This window comes from Cebus imitator, unplaced genomic scaffold (genome assembly GCF_001604975.1).
Source record: "Cebus imitator isolate Cc_AM_T3 unplaced genomic scaffold, Cebus_imitator-1.0 Scaffold48, whole genome shotgun sequence".
Lineage (NCBI taxonomy): Eukaryota > Metazoa > Chordata > Mammalia > Primates > Cebidae > Cebus > Cebus imitator.
The window spans coordinates 2,320,023-2,338,929 of NW_016107363.1; the positions used below are offsets into that span (position 1 = coordinate 2,320,023).

At 40.4% G+C, this 18,907-nt stretch overlaps 1 protein-coding gene across 39 annotated transcripts in view; it reads left to right on the forward strand.

The window, feature by feature from the left end:
* CADPS (calcium dependent secretion activator) overlaps nt 1–18,907 on the forward strand; it is a 471,006-nt gene that overhangs the window by 208,325 nt on the left and 243,774 nt on the right. For all 39 annotated transcript variants that reach the window (XM_017527379.2, XM_017527388.2, XM_037738038.1 and 36 more), the window contains exons 5-6: nt 11,889–12,122; nt 16,804–16,925. In XM_017527379.2, the coding sequence (XP_017382868.1) occupies nt 11,889–12,122; nt 16,804–16,925 (356 nt within the window). The remainder of the gene's footprint in view (nt 1–11,888; nt 12,123–16,803; nt 16,926–18,907) is intronic.

Here is an 18,907-nt window from a genome sequence, read left to right on the forward strand (position 1 = left end):
TTTATCTACCATTATTGCTATCCCTGCCATCTGTGATATTATTAATAGTAGTCATGCCAGTCAAATTTGTTGAGTGCTGATTGTGTTCTAGCATGCTAAATGTTTCACATGGATCAACTCAGTCAATCCTCAAAACGGCCCTCCAAGGATATTTCAGTTATCATTCTTGGTTTAGAGATGGGGAAGTCAAGGTTGAACCTGCTGGGCACCAGCAAAGAGGCTGTGCCACGCCCTCAGCTCAAGTCTGTCTAAATATCAGTGCTAGCACCAGGCTGAGGCACTTACCTCAGGTACAAAATTTAAGTGAGCCTCCGGTGATCAAAATAAACATTATTTTAGTAAGGTATTTTAAAATTATAATGAATACAAAAAAATCCATGAAGAATAAAATATAAAAATGTTAAGTAGCAACAGGCTCCTGCTGATTCCTACTTTATTCACAGGCCCTGTGTGCATGTGAGGGTAGGGGTTATTAGAAACAGCAGGGTGGGCAAAGGGTAGAGCTTTTCTCTTTATGGGGAGAGGTGTCCCAGGACTTGGACATATAGAAAAGGATCCTACTGGAAGAGATGCCAGAGAGATTCCAAGAAGCATCAAAATCTCTCTGAGCTGAAAGCACTTTTACTGAAATGATTAGCATCTTGTTTTTGGACGTCTTTAAAGTTCATCGTCAAGTCCGCCTGGTGGCTAAAAATAGTATGCGCTTATGGATTTGGCTAAAGGTATTATAAAAGGTTCTGTTTTAAGATCCCAATTAATGTGAGAATAAACATTAGGAAGGCTTTAGAATTTACTTCTCCTGCAAGAATGTTTCCTACTGGTGGATTATCCAGAAAATAAGGTCATTTGACCTATTCATCTGCCTTTTAGGCAACAAGTATATCCCCAACTAATAAGTATTCATCCATCTAAATAAAAATCACACAGACACACACACACACACACAAGAAACAAGCTCATGGCACTTTTAATTTAGTTGGTTTGTTTACTTTAAGGCTTAACAAGATAAATTAAGAAATTGGTGTTAGGCTAATTTTAATTTTTAATAGACCCTAGATGAACAATTGGTATAAATGAGCTAAGATGCTCATCTCTGAACGGTAAATCAAAGAAGTCTCTTCCCCAACCCCCACCACTAAATATTCTAAAGCTAAATTAGATATTATTAACAACTTAGAACCAAGCATTCTTAGACAATGAAATAGGTAATTAAAGTGAATGTTGATTATTATTTACAGAGCATGAAGAATGATTCCAGTATATATGGAGGGTCCCTGTATAGGGTATTGAGGGTTTCTATGAGATGGAGTGCTTACTGCTGTCTCCTGTTCTTTTAGAAATTGATTCTCTTCTACAATGTTCACTCATGCCAGTGGCCCCCTTGCCATAGCTAACTGGTCCTGGAGTGAGCTCTTCTTCACCCAGTCACAGTTCCCAGCCTGCCCTGGCCACAAGTGATTGGTCCAGAAATAGGAACTTGATGCAAACTAAACCGATTAATTCCTTGATAGGGGCTGCGGACTGTGGGTCAGGAAGGCTGTGTCTTCCAGTGGTAGAAGATACCTGTAGCAATGGTCAATTCTTCCATATAGGGAAAAGATGACGAGAGAACAAACCCAACACATAGAAACAGAGACAGAGTCTACACTGAGATGTCAAGGGACCCTCAGTCCTGAGGACATCCATTTAAATCCCTGATTCTAATTATTCTTAAGCTTCAGCCATGTACCTGCTTTTCTCTCAGTTTAGTCAGACCCCAAGAAAAATAAATTCTCCTCTTGCCTAAATCAGCCTGGCTAATACTGATGAAAATTGTGAAATATCTCCTCCACTAAAAATTAAATAAAATATCAAGATCTCAAATATTGGCTAGTTCATGAAGAGATATTGAGACAAAGCACCTCTACTTATCTTCTTTTAGCATGCCCCAATTTTTCTATTTCCAGCAACACAGTGAATTTTCGTGAGGATGTGCAATTCAACCCATATGGCTGAACGTCAGCTCCTGTAAATATCATAACCAGAAATTCCTGGATATAGATGTCATCTATCATATGTAATTCACTCTGTTCTCTGAGTTAAAAGATGGGTAGAGCACTTTTGATTGCAAATAAGAGGAACCAACTCAAGCAAGCTTATATAAAAGAGATCGGAGATGGAGGAGTATCTCACAGAGCCTGCAGACAAGCTGCAGCCAGAGCCCAGGAAAGAACAGCCAGGGCCTGCAGAGTGATCAGGACTTTCCCTGCACCTCCCATCTCTGTATGTCACATTCATTATCATTTCTTTCACATCCCCTGCAAATTCACAATGCTAAGAATCAGAACTCTCAGTGGCCCAGCTTGGTTCAAAGGCCAGTCCCTGGTGCAATTAACCAATCCACAGTGGAAAAGGGGTGAAAGTCTCATCAAATACATGAATGCTGGGGAATATATCACTTAGGGTAAGGGTGGGAAGAAGTAGGGTTGTGGGCAAGGTGGACATTATGAATTGGGAAATGCTCCAGGTGTACCTAATAGTAATAACTACCACTTACCTGGTGTTTTCCTGTGTGTCAGATACTCTTTTAAGCATTTTACATTTGAGAAGTTATCTAACTCTCCAACAACCTAATGAGAAAGCTGCTATTATTATTACCGTTTCACAGATGAGGAGGCTAAAGCAGAGACAGAAGAGGACCTGGCCAAGGTCACTCAATGGCCAGAATCTGTACTCTTAACCAGTATGCATGCTATCATTACAAAATGTCTTCCCAAATATAGGCCTTCACTTGCCTCCTCCTACCAATCCATTATGCCCTTCACCCAGGCTTTTACTTGCCTCGTCCTGACCTCTCTCTCTGCTAATCAGTCCTTTATTAAATGTGTCAGGCACTGGCTGTGCAATTCACATAAAATCTCATTTAGACTTGTGATGAACAATCCTTGGAGTTAACATTAATTCTCCCCGGTATAGGCAAATCAAGGTGTTTACATGCTATGTTCGAGTTCACACAGCTAGTAAGCAGAAAACTGAGTTGTCTAATTCCACGTTTCATGCTATTTTTTTAGAATACACAGGATAGAGGCAGGGAATTACTCCAGAACAGGACTCCCTTCATTCTTCACTCCCTGTTGGTTACCCCTCCTGGAAATTGCTTTCTTTTCTTCACTAGGAGTTGCTGTGTGTTCCCTGCAGCTTATCTAGAAGCCCAAATGAAGCAGCAGTGTTAGGCAGATGTGGCTCCTAGAATTCAGAATCCTCCCTGCTTTGATTTTTTTAGAATCTGGAAAAGATATCGTAGGGACCCTGGTTATTTTGCCAGTAGCATTCTCATTATCACATATTTCCACTGAAAGGCATGTTTGTCCTCTCTTCCAAGGAGGGAAGGGAGGCAAGAGCAAGCCGACTTTCCCTTACCCATGACCTTGTACTGTAATATATCAATTCAATCACACCAGCATCTCACGAATCATCAGACAGAGACGGCTGCACAAGAACATCAGATAGAGACGGTCTCGCTGTGAACATCAGTCATGCTGCCTTAAAAGTTCCAGAAAGAGATATGAATGCATTTTTTTAAATCTGGTAGAAAAGACTTCGTAATCCCTGCTCAAACATTTTCCCAAATCCTCTCATGTTGATATTAAAGTGTTCCCAAATTTCACCCAGGAATTAAGTCTAAGTTATTTAAATTGTGTGCTCAAAAGTTGACATTTGAGCTTAAGCAGGCAGATTGTGGCATTAGTGCTGCTGTGATATTTGCCAGTTCTTTTGGCCAAATTTTACTGTAAAATTCCAAAATTATTGAGCTAATTATTTAAGACAAATCATACAGCTTTTGTAGTGTCAGTGGCAGAGGTCTAGGAGTAAAACACCATTGGTTCTTCAAGCCATCATTTTAAACGTGGAAATGCCACTTAGACCCCTCTTCCATGCAGAACACAATTAGTAGCTCATATCCTGGCCCTATTGCAAATATCAGTGAGAAATAATATCCAAACATTTTTCTGATGGAAAAGTTCTGTTCCACACATTGCTAAAAATCAGATACAAATGGGATCTTCTCCTACCAGAGAATAATACTAACCCCCAACTTTCAAACTAATGTTGGACGTGGCATTCATGCTGTGTTATGAACTCACATAAGTGTCTAGCACATAGTAGGAATTTATGTCAACTTGTTGCCTAAATATTAAAAAAAAAGAGGGTGTGTGCAGAGAGCCCCTCTCTCACTCTGGCCTTTGTCAATAGCTAAAAATCCAGGGAAATCTGAGCTCATGGAAAAATATAAATGCCAGGGAGGTCCTCTGAAGCCTGTTGAAGTGGAAGGAAGTTCATCCAATTCATAAAAGCTGAGGAACTAAGACCAATTGGGTAAATAAGCTAGCCTAGAAAACTATCATGCCTGAGCCAAAAAATGCCTTTCAATGTCTGCGGTGCCGATTTTGACAAATTAGTACCAAGACCTCTTTCTCTCATTTAACCTGCTGGTCCCTTCCTCGTTACTCCCTGGGCTTAACCCTACACAGTGCACATTGGCTGGGCAATGGAGGAACAGCCATTGCTGTGGAGGACTCAACTGTGACTAGCCTTCTGCTGACCACTGCAAAATGAGGTGATGCATACGGGTTGCACCATGCAGAGAGGACCCCTAGAGTCGCCTCAGATCTATAGACCTTTGGAGCCAGATAGTTCTGCCATATCCTATCATAGCTAAGAACACAAGCTCTGAAGCCAGTCTGCTAGGTTTCAAGCTCAACTCTACTAATTCTTGCTTTTACATTTCTGCATCATTTTCTTCCACAAAAAAAAAAAAAAAAAAAAAAAAAAAACAGGGAATAATAGCAGCATGTGCTTCAGTGGGTTGTTGGAAGGATTAGTGAAGTAAAATAAAGCAGTTAAAGTGTTTAACTTAGTGTCCAGCACAAAGTTAGCACTCAGTAAATGCTAAATAAGATTATTATCTTTACTGTAGGCACCATCATTATTAGTAGTATTGTTGTTTGTAGTGGTGGTAATCATAGCATAGCGTTTGCAAGGGCACGTGCATGTGTGTGTGCACGTGTGTTTGTGTGACTGTGTGTAAAGAGAGGCTGTATGTGTCAGTGACAGAAAAGTATTCGTGTTATAATCTCTTACTTTGCACAATAATTATATCCTCATTTCAAATGTAGGTTTATTATCCTCATTCCAAATGTGAGAACCAAAATTCAGATGGGTGAAGGAATCTGTCCAAAGTTACAAAGCTAGTAAGCAACAGACCCAGCATTCAGGGTTGAGTCTGTTTCACTATTGTGGACTGGATGAGTTCCTTGGTGCCCTCTTTGTACTCTGCATGCCTCTGTTGCTTCATGTGTCACTAACTGGTCACTTTCTGGCATGCCCCCCATACCATCCCCTCTCAGCTGGCTCTTTCATCTCCAGTGACAGCTGTACTACCTGACACATGATGGAAGCCCAGGAAGTGTCTGAGAGATTTGATTAAATAGCTGTAGCACTGTCAGTGAGCTCCAGTGTCTAGCAAGTGTCCCTCTGTCACATTTCTCCTTTTGATCGCCTACCAGCTTTTGTCATTTGAGCCTTCAGGGTCTAGAGAACCTCAGTCTGAGTAGGGGCCAGCTTGTCAGCATTTACACATGCTCAATTCATCCTCTTCAGGTAAAAATCCAAAACCAGGAAAAAGCCAGCAGCTAAGGGAGGCATTAGAACTTTCAAATGCTATTTTTCGAGATGTTCCAAAATCCCTCAGAGCATAAGTGACCCTAGTGGGAATTGTCCTTGGGAGGCTGTCTCCATTGAGGAATGTTATTAGCCCAAAACAAAAATAAATGGCTAGCAGAGATTTTTTTTGGAGGACTTTGCCCACCTTTATGCTATGTCTTTCATAAAGCAATATGAATAAACAATTCTTCTGTCAAGGGTAATCTATTTTTGTGCTTGGAAAAGTAGCAATGGGGATGGACGACTGCATTTTCCTTTTTTTGGCACAACTTCAGCTTTGAAATGTGTTTGTAATGGGTCTGCCACTGAAAAACTCCACTCAAGAACCTCAGCCTGGATTGACAGAATGCTATTTCTTCCCAAGGCTTAAGTACTTGGAGCAGAAAAATGTCCTTGTTTTCCTTGCAGACTTCAGTTTTTATGAGCCTCTTTTTATGATGTCATTAGGAACTGTCCAGGTTCTGCCAGGAGTAATCATTCTTTGGATTTTTCCAATACTTTGCTACATAGAATTTGGTGAAGCTAACTCTCAGTCAAAGTGGTGTTATCTGTAACCACCGGATCTCCTCAAAAATCTCAACACCATGGAGTTAAAAGGCCCTGAGTGAGTGCCTAAGACGAGTTGTGATAGGAGGAACTGCACTTGACAAGACAGTCTCTCTAAGTTGATTAGCAAGAAGAACCCACTTCACAAACACTAGCTGTTTTCTTCATCCCCCTGGCAACTACCAAGCCAGCAACTGGCATTAAAATCAGGGATATCTCTTACCTAGTTCCTCCACCCACACCAAATGCCATGTAGTTCACTGAGGTTTTGATCCCAGGTTGAGGAGGCAAAACACAGGTTAGTGTTATGAGCTTCAAGCTCTTGGGGTGTAACCTTTGCTCCTTGACGGCCTTTAATGGGGCCTAAGGACTACCCTCAGACTATGAGTTAACCTTCTTCACTCTTCCCTTCACTCTCCAGAGAGGCTGTATTCCAAAAAAAAAGGAAATATTGTGTGACTATGTACAGTTGTATAGACCTTCTTGGATTCACGGTTGCCTATAATATTTTCCATGGGAAGGAGAAAAGAGCAGTGGCCCTATTGTAGCCATCTCAACCTGGTGGCAAACTCTTGTTTATCCACCATCACCTCTGGGAAGCCACCCTTGATTCTCTCAGGAAGGACTTATGTCACATTATACTTCCATTACAGTACCTACCTTGATGTTCTTTATAGATCTTTCTCCCCAGTTGCTGTAAGCTAACAGAAGACAGTTTACATCCTCTCATCATGATCCCCCAAGTGCCTAACACTGTATCATACACAGTGTTTGGGGCAGCAAATGTTTTCTAAGTGATGGGGACCCAGCAGCTAAGTCCTTGCATCTTGATGATGTTTTGCATGAAAGATATCCAAGTTCTGAGGTTCATACTTGTCCCTGATCAAGTCCAAGAATGACAAAACGTCAAGGCCACTATGCAGAAGTTTTAGAGAAATACGAATTTCGAGATTCTTTTGTGATGAATCATTAGTAGCTCTTGTCAAGATTATCAGTCTATGATCTCTTTTCAGAAGCATCCGTCTTGCTCTTCCTCTCACATTCACCCACAGTGTGTTTAGAAAGCACCACACAGTGGGCTGAGCCCCGTCTTAAAAGCAGGACATGATGATACTAAAAAGTTCCAGAAGGAACCGGTACTGTGAGGTTGCGGAGTGGATTTCAGACCCATATATTTATTCACATGGAAAAGCAGAATCTCAGTGTCCTTCCCCAACTTAGCTTATCATCTCTCCACCTCCTCCTCACAGCTGAATTTTCACAACAATGATATTTAATATGGGCATTTTGACATGCCATTGATCTGTTCACTCAATTCACATGTATTGAATACTTATGTGCCAAATATTATGCTAGATACAGAGAATTCAACAGGAGTATTAAGATAGATGTTGTCCTGAATCATTGCCCAGCAGGAAAGACAGACATTCAACAAAGTTCACAATTGATTTATTAATTATAACAAGTGTCTTAGTCTACTCAGTCTGCTATAACAGAATACCATAGTTGACATAAACAAGAGGAATTTGTTTCTCACAGTTCTGGAGGCTGGGAAGTTCAAATCAAGGCACCAGCAGATTCAGTGTCTGATCAGGGCCCACTTCCTGGTTCATAGGCAGCTGTCTTTTTACTAGGTCCTCACATGGTGGCAGAAGCAAATGAGCAGCTCTCTGAGGCCTGTTTTATAAAGGCACTAATTCCATCATGAGGGCCCTCATGATCTAATGACCTCCCCAAGGCCCATCTTCAAATATCATCACTTTGAGGATTGGATTTCAACATGCAAATTATACAAGGACACAAACATTCAATTCATTTCAATAAGTGCTACCAAGAAAGTGAGTTAGCAAGTACAATAGGAGGGCCCAACCCAGCGAGGTGAAGTCTTGAAGCTGAAATATGGAAGATGACAAGAAGGCTGTTGGTTATGCAGGGAGGTAGGGTGAGAGGAGAACAAGACTTAGGACAGCCTTCATGTAGGAAGGAGACTGACACAGCACAGAGACATCTCCAAGTTCTATGGAGAAGAACAACTCTGTATTGAAGCTGTATTTGAAGCTGTATTTGTGGCAAGGAAGAAAAACTCTTTTAACTAACTAGTGGGTGGGGAATTACTGAAAGAAAAATAAATTCTTAAGGAACCAAAGTATGGGAGAAATAACTAGGCCTGTGAAAATTAGAAAATGATCAAAGTCAGAGCTCTTTTCTGTAATGCTAGACAGCATCTTTCTTTTCTTTTCTCTCCCTTTTCCTCCCTCCTTCAGTCCCTCCCTCTCTTACTTCTTCTTTCTCTTTGTCTCTACCTCTTTCTCTCTCTTCTTTGTCAAGTGTCTTATTCTGCTTTGACCTGATCCAGTGTGGCAGCCAACCCTGAGTCTGTAAGATCTTACTGTTTCAGCTCTACGAGCCAATTGTACTTTCAGCGTCTCTCAGTTCAACTGCTTGAGAGAATAAATCTGATTGATGACTGGCCCCTTAATAGAATTAGTTGGTTCATCTTGACTCAGATGCCCATGTATGAGACAGCTTATTTTTTTCCCCATTTATTTATTTTATTGCATTTTAGGTTTTGGGGTACATGTGAAGAACATGCAAAATTGTTGCATAGGTACACACGTGGCAGCGTGATTTGCTGCCTTCCTCCCCATCACCTACATCTGGCATTTCTCCCCTAGCTATCTCTCCCCAGCTCCCCACCCCCCACCGTCCCTCCCCTATTTCCCCCAACTGACCCCAGTGTGTAGTGCTCCCCTCCCTGTGTCCATGTGTTCTCATTGTTCAACACCCGCCTATGAGTGAGAACATGCGGTGTTTGATCTTCTGCTCTTCTGTCAGTTTGCTGAGAATGATGGTTTCCAGGTTCATCCATGTCCCTACAAAGTACCCAAACTCATCGTTTTTGATGGCTGCATAATATTCCATGGTGTATATGTGCCACATTTTCCCTATCCAGTCTATCATCGATGGGCATTTGGGTTGGTTCCAGGTCTTTGCTATTGCAAACAGTGCTGCAATGAACATTCGTGTGCATGTGTCCTTATAGTAGAACGATTTGTAATCCTTTGGATATATACCCAGTAATGGGATTGCTGGGTCAAATGGAATTTCTATTTCTAGGTCCTTGAGGAATCGCCACATGAGACAGCTTATTTTTTAGCCACACAGAATTGGCATACCAATTCATGTTCCATGTGATCTAGGTGGAGTTCTATTCCCAGCCGCAAGGACAGAGGACATAAGTCATGCCTATGCGAATCTCCACAGCATATTACTGGCCATAGAAATTGTTTTCTGTTTAATAAATGGTGTCGGGAAAACTGGCTTGCCATATGCAGAAAGCTGAAACTGGACCCCTTCTTTACACCTTATACAAAAATTAACTCCAGAAGGGTTAAAGATCTAAACATAAGACCTAACACTACAAAAACTCTAGGAGAAAACCTAGGCGATACCATTCAGAACATAGGCAGAGGCAAGGACTTCAATACTAAAACACCAAAAGCAATGGCAACAAAAGCCAAAATAGCCAAATGGGATCTAATTAAACTTAAGAGCTTTGGCACAGCAAAAGAAGCAATCATTAAAGTGAACCGGCAACTAACAGAATGGGCAAAAATTTTTGCAATCTACCCATCTGACAAAGGGCTAATATCCAGAATCTACAAAGAACTTAAACAAATTTATAAGAAAAAAAAAATCAAAAAGTGGGCAAAGGTTATGAACAGATGCTTATCAAAAGACATTTATGCAGCCAACAAACATATGAAAAAATGCTCATCTGGAGACAACAGATGCTGGAGAGGATATGGAGAAATAAAAACACCTTTACACTCTTGGTGGGAGTGTAAATTAGTTCAACCATTGTGTAATACACTCTGGAAATTTATCAAGGATCAAGAAATAGAAATACCATTTGACTCAGCAATCCCATTAGTGGGTATATACCCCAAAAGATTATAAATCGTTCTATTATAAACACACATACACACATATGTTCATTGTGGCACTGTTTATAATGGCAAAGACTTGGAACCAACCCAAATGCTTATCAAAGGATAAACTGGATAAAGAAAATGTGGCACATATACACCATGGAATACTATGCAGCCATAAAAAAGGATGAGTTCATGTCCTTTTCAGGGACATGGATGAATCTGGAAACCATAATTCTCAGCAAACTGACACAAGAACAGAAAACCAAACACCAAATTTTCTCACTCATAAGTGGGTATTGAACAATGAGAACACATGGACACAGGGAGGGGAATATCACACACCAGGGCCTGTTGGGGGTGGGGGACTAGGGGAGGGATAGCAGGGATTGAGGGGATTGGGGAGGGATAACATTAGGAGAAATACCTAATGTAGGTGACAGGGGATGGATACAGCAAACCACCATGGCATGTATATACCTATGTAACAATCCTGCATGATCTACACATGTACCCCAGAGCTTAAAGTATAATAAAAAAAAATTGGCCAGTAATATAGTCAATTGGATATGTATATAAGTTAGACTTTGGGATGAAAGACTGTCTCCATCTTCCTTGCATATTACAAGAGGAAATATTCTTCCTTTAGATAGCATGATGTGATGTTGTGCAGTCCACATCTTTAGCAACTTATCTGTGACAACAGGGGAGCCAAACTGAACATGAAGCCACTCCAGAGAAATCAAAGCCAAAATTTTAACAAAAATTTCAGTTGTGGTGATATCATCTGAGACCTGATTCTAGCCTTGCCTGAAGCTGGACTACCCCAGGATATTTTCTTTTGTTGTTTTAAGCCAGTTTGAGCTGGATTTTTCTGTCACTTGCAAAAAAAAAAAAAATGTCAATCTGACTTGGCTTGCTTCTCACTCCATCAGTTATGGAGTAGGGCTTGGGAAGAAAAGTTTATGTTTCAAGTGGTAAATGATTGTTTGAGAAGGTGATGAATCCAAAGCATATTCTAGGTACCTGGGTAACTTAGAGGTATGAAGAAACAAATAGCATGGTTAGCACATGTTGCAGCTACAACTAAATTTATAAACAAGAAAAGAAAAAATAGAAGTCAGTTATGATACCAAATTGCTCTGTCTTCTAAAGAATTTTAATCACGTTTTTCATCACTTCATTAATTTGTTTCAACTTTTTTGAAAACAGTAACTATTATTCTTAGAAATAGACTATGTTTGAAACATCTCAAATGAGCTCCTTTTGAATTATTCATGTGAGAAAATCTCTGTAGATATCCAGAAATAGGGTCTCTTTCTGTTTCCCTCACTTAAAAACAACTGACTGCATTTTACTAAAAAGAAAAACTGAACTGAAACCAGATTTGAAAAATTTCACCCCATTTTTCTTTCTACAAAGCAAATTTGCTGAAGAAAACGGGGGGGAAAATAGAACTATAATAAAGCATTTCAGTGTTTCTTACTGGATGTTTATATACATGTTTCTTACCTGTTAGAATGTATAAATAGGCAGGCAGCTGTCTACCCAACTAGGCTGAACATTTTTCTAGCACAAGGCCATGAAATCTGAGTGAATTTCACTAGTAGTAGATGTGATCCTACTCTGGGCCATGAGACAAAGACCTTCTATATAAATTCATTCTCTATTTACTCCTCTGCTCATACTTTTCTTTTTCTTCCTAAGGAACGCAAATTTCCCAAGTTTGTATCCAAAGAAATGGAAAACATGTACATTGAGGAACTGAAGTCTTCTGTCAACCTGCTCATGGCCAACTTGGAGAGCATGCCGGTATCCAAAGGCGGGGAGTTCAAGCTCCAGAAACTCAAACGCAGCCACAATGCTTCCATCATCGACATGGGCGAGGAGAGTGAGAACCAGCTCTCCAAGTCAGATGTTGTGCTGTCTTTCTCATTGGAGGTAAAAAGACTTGAGCCCTTGAAAGTTTCTTGGCACAGCAAATAGGACATGGGTGATTAGATGTATCGCAATCAGCTTGTTTTTCTTTTTGCATCCCAGGAGCAGTTATTAAAATAACAGCATGCTAAGCGTAGGTCAGCTAATCAGCAAGTGATTCCCCATCTTCAGGAGCCTACATTTTTCTTAAGGAAATGCAATCTGAAAAGCCACCTACTAAATTTAATCTTGTATTACTTTCTGTCTTAAAACGGTGCTCAAGGATTTTATAAAGACCTTATATAATTTAGAAAGTTAAAAATTTTGGCAATCTGTGTTACACTTATGAGAGGCAAGCTAGCATCATTTTGTAGTGAGTTGTAAATTTTCTTTCCCATTATTCTTCCTGTTGGCTACATAGCTGAGAGTCCCTTGTGGTGGGGTCTTTTTTAGTTTATCTCAGCTCCCAAAGTAAGTACCCATTCAGGCTAGTTTTGTGGCAAAATGTTCAACATGTCAATAAGTTTCTCCGTAATTTCTCTTCACACATTTTCTTTTCATATGTATATAATCTAAGGGAGTAGTTCTGATCTAGCTACGTCAGAATTACCTGGGAAGGTAGTTCAGTATGCAGATTCCTGGGCACCACCCAGACCTACTGAGCCAGAGTCTCAGTAGAGAACATATTTTATATGGGAATATAAAATAATGCAACCACTTTGGAAAATAGGTTAGCATTTTCTCAAAAAGTTAAACATTTTTTCCCATTTATTTTATTGCATTTTAGGTTTTGGGGTGCATGTGAAGAATATGCAAGATTGTTGCATAGGTACACACGTGGCAGTGTGATTTGCTGCCTTCCTCTCCTGCAAAAAAAAAAAAAAAAAAAGTTAAACATAAAACTACCATAGATCTAGCAACTCCACTGTCAGATACCCAATAGAAATGAAGACATATATCTGTACAAAGCCCTTGACTGCAAATATTATTTATGGCACCATTATTTATAATAGCCCAAAATGGAAACAACCTAAATGTCAATCAGCTGGTGAATGGATAGACAAAATGTGGTGTACCCATACAATGTAATATGATTCAGCAATTAAAAGGAACATCCCACTGATACATGCCATGACATGGATGAACCTCAAAAATATGCCTCGTGAAAAAAGCCAGAGTTGGCATGGTGGCTCACATCTGTAATCTCAGCACTTTGGGAGGCAGAGGTGGGAGAATTGCTTGATCTCAGGAGTTTAAGACCAGCCTGGGTAACATAATGAGACACTGTCTCTACAAGAAAAAAATTTTTTAATTAGCTGGGTGTGATGGGGTACACCTGTAGTCCCAGCTCCTTGGGAGGCTGAGGTGGGAGGATCACTTGAGCTTGGGAGGTCAAGGCTGCAGTGAGCTGTGATCATGCCATTGCACTCAAGCCTGGGTGACAGAGTGAGACCCTGTCTCAAAAAAAAAAAAAAGCCAAACTCAGGAGACCACATATTGTATGATTCCCTTGATATAAAAGGTCTTAAAGGGAAATCTACAGAAATAGGAAGTGGATTAGTGTTGTCTTGGGTTAGGGGTGGAAATGGACATAAGGAATCTTTTTAGGGAAAACTATGATGATTGTCACACAATTTGGGTGCAGCACTGAACTGTGTACTTGAATAAGGCCCCACATGCTTCTTACTCCAAAATTTGAGAACCACTTGTAACTTACTAAAGTTCAAAACCCCACAAGGGTTATAGATTAACCCTAGATTTTCGGGAGACCAAGAGAAGAGATCAAATTTCTGCACAATTAGAATATGTAAAGACGAAATGAATTTTCTAGAACACATTAAAACCTGCTGTGAATTAACTTCAGGTAATTTGTTTTTCTGTGCTAAGTTTGGATAGAGATACATTAGTGTTTTCAACATGTATTGTGCAGTTGGAAGAGGCAGTATTCAATTAACTAGAGCACTTAGTGTGTGAAAAAATTATCAGTGTAATTTCACACAAACTTTTTTTTAAAAAAAACAATACTGCCATCTGAAGTACTGAACGTATTTTCTTAGGTGTCTGAATTTGATTATTGCCAATTAAATGTGTCAATTTATTCCCTACTGCCTCTGGTCTTCCTACAGAAAGGTGGGGGGAAGTGGTTTGCTGGTTTTCATCAATGTTTTAAATCTGTAATGTTTCTTTCCTCAATTTTTTTTTTTTTTGACATAAAGTCTCACTCTGTTGCCCAGGCTGGAGTGCAGTGGTACAGGTGCAATCTTGGCTTACTGTAGGCTCAGCTTCCTGGGCTCAAGTGATCTTCCCGCTTCAGCCTCCCAAGTGGCTGAGACTACAAGTGCACACCACCAAATGCAGCTAATCTTTGTATTTTTCATAGAGATGGGGTTTTGCCATGTTGTTCAGGCTGGTTCTGAACTTCTAGACTCATGCTATCCACCCACCTTAGCCTCCCAAAGTGCTGGGATTATAGGTGTGCACTACCATGCACTGCTAAATCTGTGATTTTCTAATTCTTTGTCAGTACTCAATATTGCGAAGCTGATTATCTGAAATATAGATGTGAACGCGTCCATACTCCCATGTGTATGTGATTCAAATAGTTTGACTTGTAAATACAAGGACAGAATGAAATGTCATAGGATTCCCAAATACTTTTTAATTAGAGCACTGAATTGCACATCATAGAAAACTGCCAGCAAAAACCATTGCACATCTGTTTGTGAATGTGTTTTGGTGAGCACAGTGAGGGGAGGCAAGAAGAAGGAGAGAGGATTGTCATCTCCTGAGAGCAGACTAGGATTTGGATTTGCAGGTTGGTGCAAGACATAGTTTACGTAACTATACATTTGCGTGGCTGGTGGGGACACCTGATAGTAGTTAACTTTGCAATAAGGGAAAGAAGGTCCACAGGGCCCAGCAGCAGGGCCTTGGGCAAAGGGAGTGCACTGATGGAAAGCAACAGGTGTTTGTAGAGTGCCACTACGATCCAGGTGCTTTTCATTATAACACTGAACCCTCACAACAGTCTTTTCAGGTATTTGCAGGTATGGTAACTAAGCCTCAGAGAGGATGAGAAACCTGCACACGATTACACACAGCTCGTGAAGATGTATAATCAAGATGTGAAGTCAGATCTTTTAAATTCCAAAATCCATACTCTTTCGTTGTGCCTTCCATTTCTTTCTATTCATATGGTTCTTCTCAGTGTAAAAATGTTCAGTTATGTACATCATCGCATTTGATCTTCACACAACAGCCACAGAATACATATTATTACCCCCACTTTACAGATCAGGACACTGAGGCCCTGGAGATTTGAAAGTAAAATGAAGTGACTTCAACATCAAATCATTTGCCCGACATCACACGAGTAGTACCATGGTTCGCAAAGTGTGGCTTTTGGGTCAGCAGCATCAGCATCACCAGGAAAATTGTTAGAAATGGAAAGTCCTTGGCTCCAACCCAGGCCTACTGATTAGAAACTCCGGGGTCATAAACCCTAGCAATCTCTGGTTTAACAAGCCTTATAAGTGATTCTGATTCACATTAAGTTTGAGAACCAGTAGCAAAACTGTGACTTGTGGAATTCTGGTTCAATGCTAACCCTATTGTGCTTTCTTGAATCTGGTCCACTAAGGAAGTATACATTTTTTACACACTCACATTCTTCTCCTTGTGTAATGCCATTACATGCTTTTGAGCACAACTGAATGATTTTTTCTTATATAGGACTAATTATATATCTCTGATGTGGGTCATTTGTTTCAGAGTTTTAAATCAATCTCTCTGCTTTCCGCATTCTTCTCCCTCTGCCATCTCTCATGACAAGGTATACTCCTAAACATCAGAATAACAGGTGATTACGTGGAATTGGGATAGTGGTAGGAAGTGCCAGAAAATGAAAATGATACATGTTGGTCCGTCATGACACCAGCTTTTTTCCTCAGTCTGGGCCAGAGACTATGCAGCTGCAGACATGTTTTTGTTTTGACTCAATAATGTCGGTCTGTACAGAGTTTGTGTAATTTATTTCTCCCTATTTGAATTATTGTCAACATTTCAAAATTAGCTTTATGACTGTGATTCTGATTTAGTTTTCCATTTTCTGGAAGGCAAAATTGGAGTATCTGGTAACCCTAAACTGAGAAAAGACAAGGCAAAAAGGTTGTAACTGGCAGCTGCTCCCTTTAGAAGGAACATGTGCCGTCCAGTTTTCCATAGTCCCCACTACTCCCTATTGTATCTCTGAGTCTAATGCTGAATGGTACTTGACCTCTATGTTCATACTTGTACTATTACTTATCTTACTGTGAAGAGAAGAGTGAATTTATGAGACTGTGTCTCTATTAAGTTCTGAACCAAAAGCCAGACTATTTTTAAAGGAAATAAGAGCCTATTTCTTGGTAGAAATGAAAAACTGATCTTATTTGCTTAACACAGAAAGAGAAGCCCATTTTATATGCCTGTCTGGCCCCTGTGAGCATTTGAATCAGTGAGCCTTGTCCTTCTGGCAGGCAATCAGCTACACTATAAGGAATTGCATCTTTGTGCTAGACTGGTCCCAGCATGACTGGTACAAGCCTAATAGAAGCCATCAGATACCTGTTGGTTTTTTCTGCAGCTTCACATCTATGTATTTTCCTCTGGGTGATGCTGCCAGGTCCTTGCCAATAACCTCCATTATGTGAAATTCTCTTTTCAGGTGGTAATCATGGAAGTCCAAGGCCTCAAATCCTTGGCTCCGAATCGCATCGTATATTGCACAATGGAGGTGGAAGGAGGAGAGAAACTACAGACTGACCAGGCCGAGGCTTCTAAACCAACGTGAGTTATGTTTCTCCAGGGTCCCTCTTGTAGAGGGTGGCTGCAATTAGTTCCATTTTGGCTAACTCCAAGGTAAAGATCTGGTTTCCCCAGAAGATCCTAGAAGATATAAACCTTGTTTATTTTTCAAACAAGATGAGTCGTCTACATTTTATTTGGCAGCCATTGCAAAGGTTCTAGTTCCTTCAAAGCAGAGAACTGAAGAAAAGGAACAGTCTCCTTTCTGGTGGTTTTAAGTATTCACCCTCGAGAGATTAGTCACAGCTTTCATTCATCAATATAATGTGCAGGAAAGTTTGATACGTTCACTTTATGATATCTTCTAAGTAATATTTGGTTTTCAGTATAAGACTTAAAAAATTTTTATTTCCATAGATTTTAGGGGAACAGGTGCTATTTGGTTACATGAGTAAGTTCTTTAGTGGTGATCTGTGAGATTTTGGTGCACTATCACCTGAGTAGTATACACTGAACCCAATTTGTAGTCTGCTATCCCTCACTCCCTTCCCACTCTTTCCCCTTGAGTCCCCAAAGCCCATTTTGTCATTCTTATGCCTTTGCATCTTTATAGCTGAGCTTCCACTTACGAGTGAGAACATATGATATTTGGGGTTTTGTCTAGTTTTTTTCCTGTATGTCATAGTTATGAATGTATTAGCAGGGCAGTGTATCACATAATACATTAATTCATTGGTTCAATACAATTTTGTTAAATGCATACTATATGTGTGTACAAGGTGTTATTGCACAGTGGAAAGGAAAGTAGTCACTGTTGTAGCCCTACGCAGCTCACAGTTTCATGGGGCCATCAGAAAAGTAATGGCACAAATATATAATTATAAATAGTTATAAATGCTGACAAAGAATTCTTTGAGAGGAGATAGTGGGAAGGACCTGAACCAGTCTGTGAGGACAAGTGCAGAATAGGCCTTCCTTAGGACATATGAGGTATTTGAGCTAATATTATTAAACTTGAGCAATGGGAGTAGGGATGGGTGGAGAGCATTCTAGGCAGAGTAAACAGCTTGTGCAAAGGTCCTGTGGTCAGCGAAGGCCGTGGGTAAGGAGAAATTTACAGAAGGCCAGTGGGGCTGGAGTTTGGAGGACAAGGGGTGTCATAAGCTGCCAGAGAGGCAAGCAGGGCCATACCACAGGGAACTTGTTAGGCCTTGAAGAGGAAAGCGTGGATTAGAGATGTGTTTTGAAAAGATGACTCTGGCTACAGTGGGTGGGGAGTGGGCAGGCAGGGTTATGCAGGAGGGCAGTTAGGGTCTTGTTTTAATGGTCCACAGGAGCAATGATGGGTTCATTCATTAGGGTCAATAGACTCTCAGGCTTCAAAAATTGTTGAGAGATCATTGCTCCCTTCCCTCCCACCCACTATTTTTCTCTCCCTTCCTTTTCTGTCTCAGTTAAGCCCATCTAGACTAATGAGCATCTTTTTGTGTTGGTGTTAATTCATAAGACAGTCATCAAAAGAGGAGCCCCAAACAGCAGCTCACTGCCTCTCCTCCCCCAGAGCATTATGAGCTGTTTGGCAGAACATGAATAACTTACCAGGATGTTCAAACAAAATAGTTCAAAGAAAGCACTGAATGTTTCCTGGACTAGAGAAAATCTGAGGGCATTGTATGCCTTCAAGTGGCTCTTTGCATGAATAGGCAACAGCCTCAGATGCTCAGAAGCTGGGAGAAATTAATGAGTGTGCACAAGAGGAAATGGAAACCAATGCACCTTGTCACATGCCACCCTTCCTCCCTTTTTTCACAACCGAGTTCCAGACTGACAATGAATGTGGTTTCTTTTTAACTGACATTGATGAAATCCCAGTTGGTCCTCAAATGGACTGATCATTTTCCATGCTATTATGTAATGCTGCACTATTTATTTGTGGTTTTTAAAACTGTGTGTTGTATGGGGGGAGAACAACCTATTTGGTGTTTCCGCCAACCTTTTAAGATGCTGGGGCCAATATGGTGTTA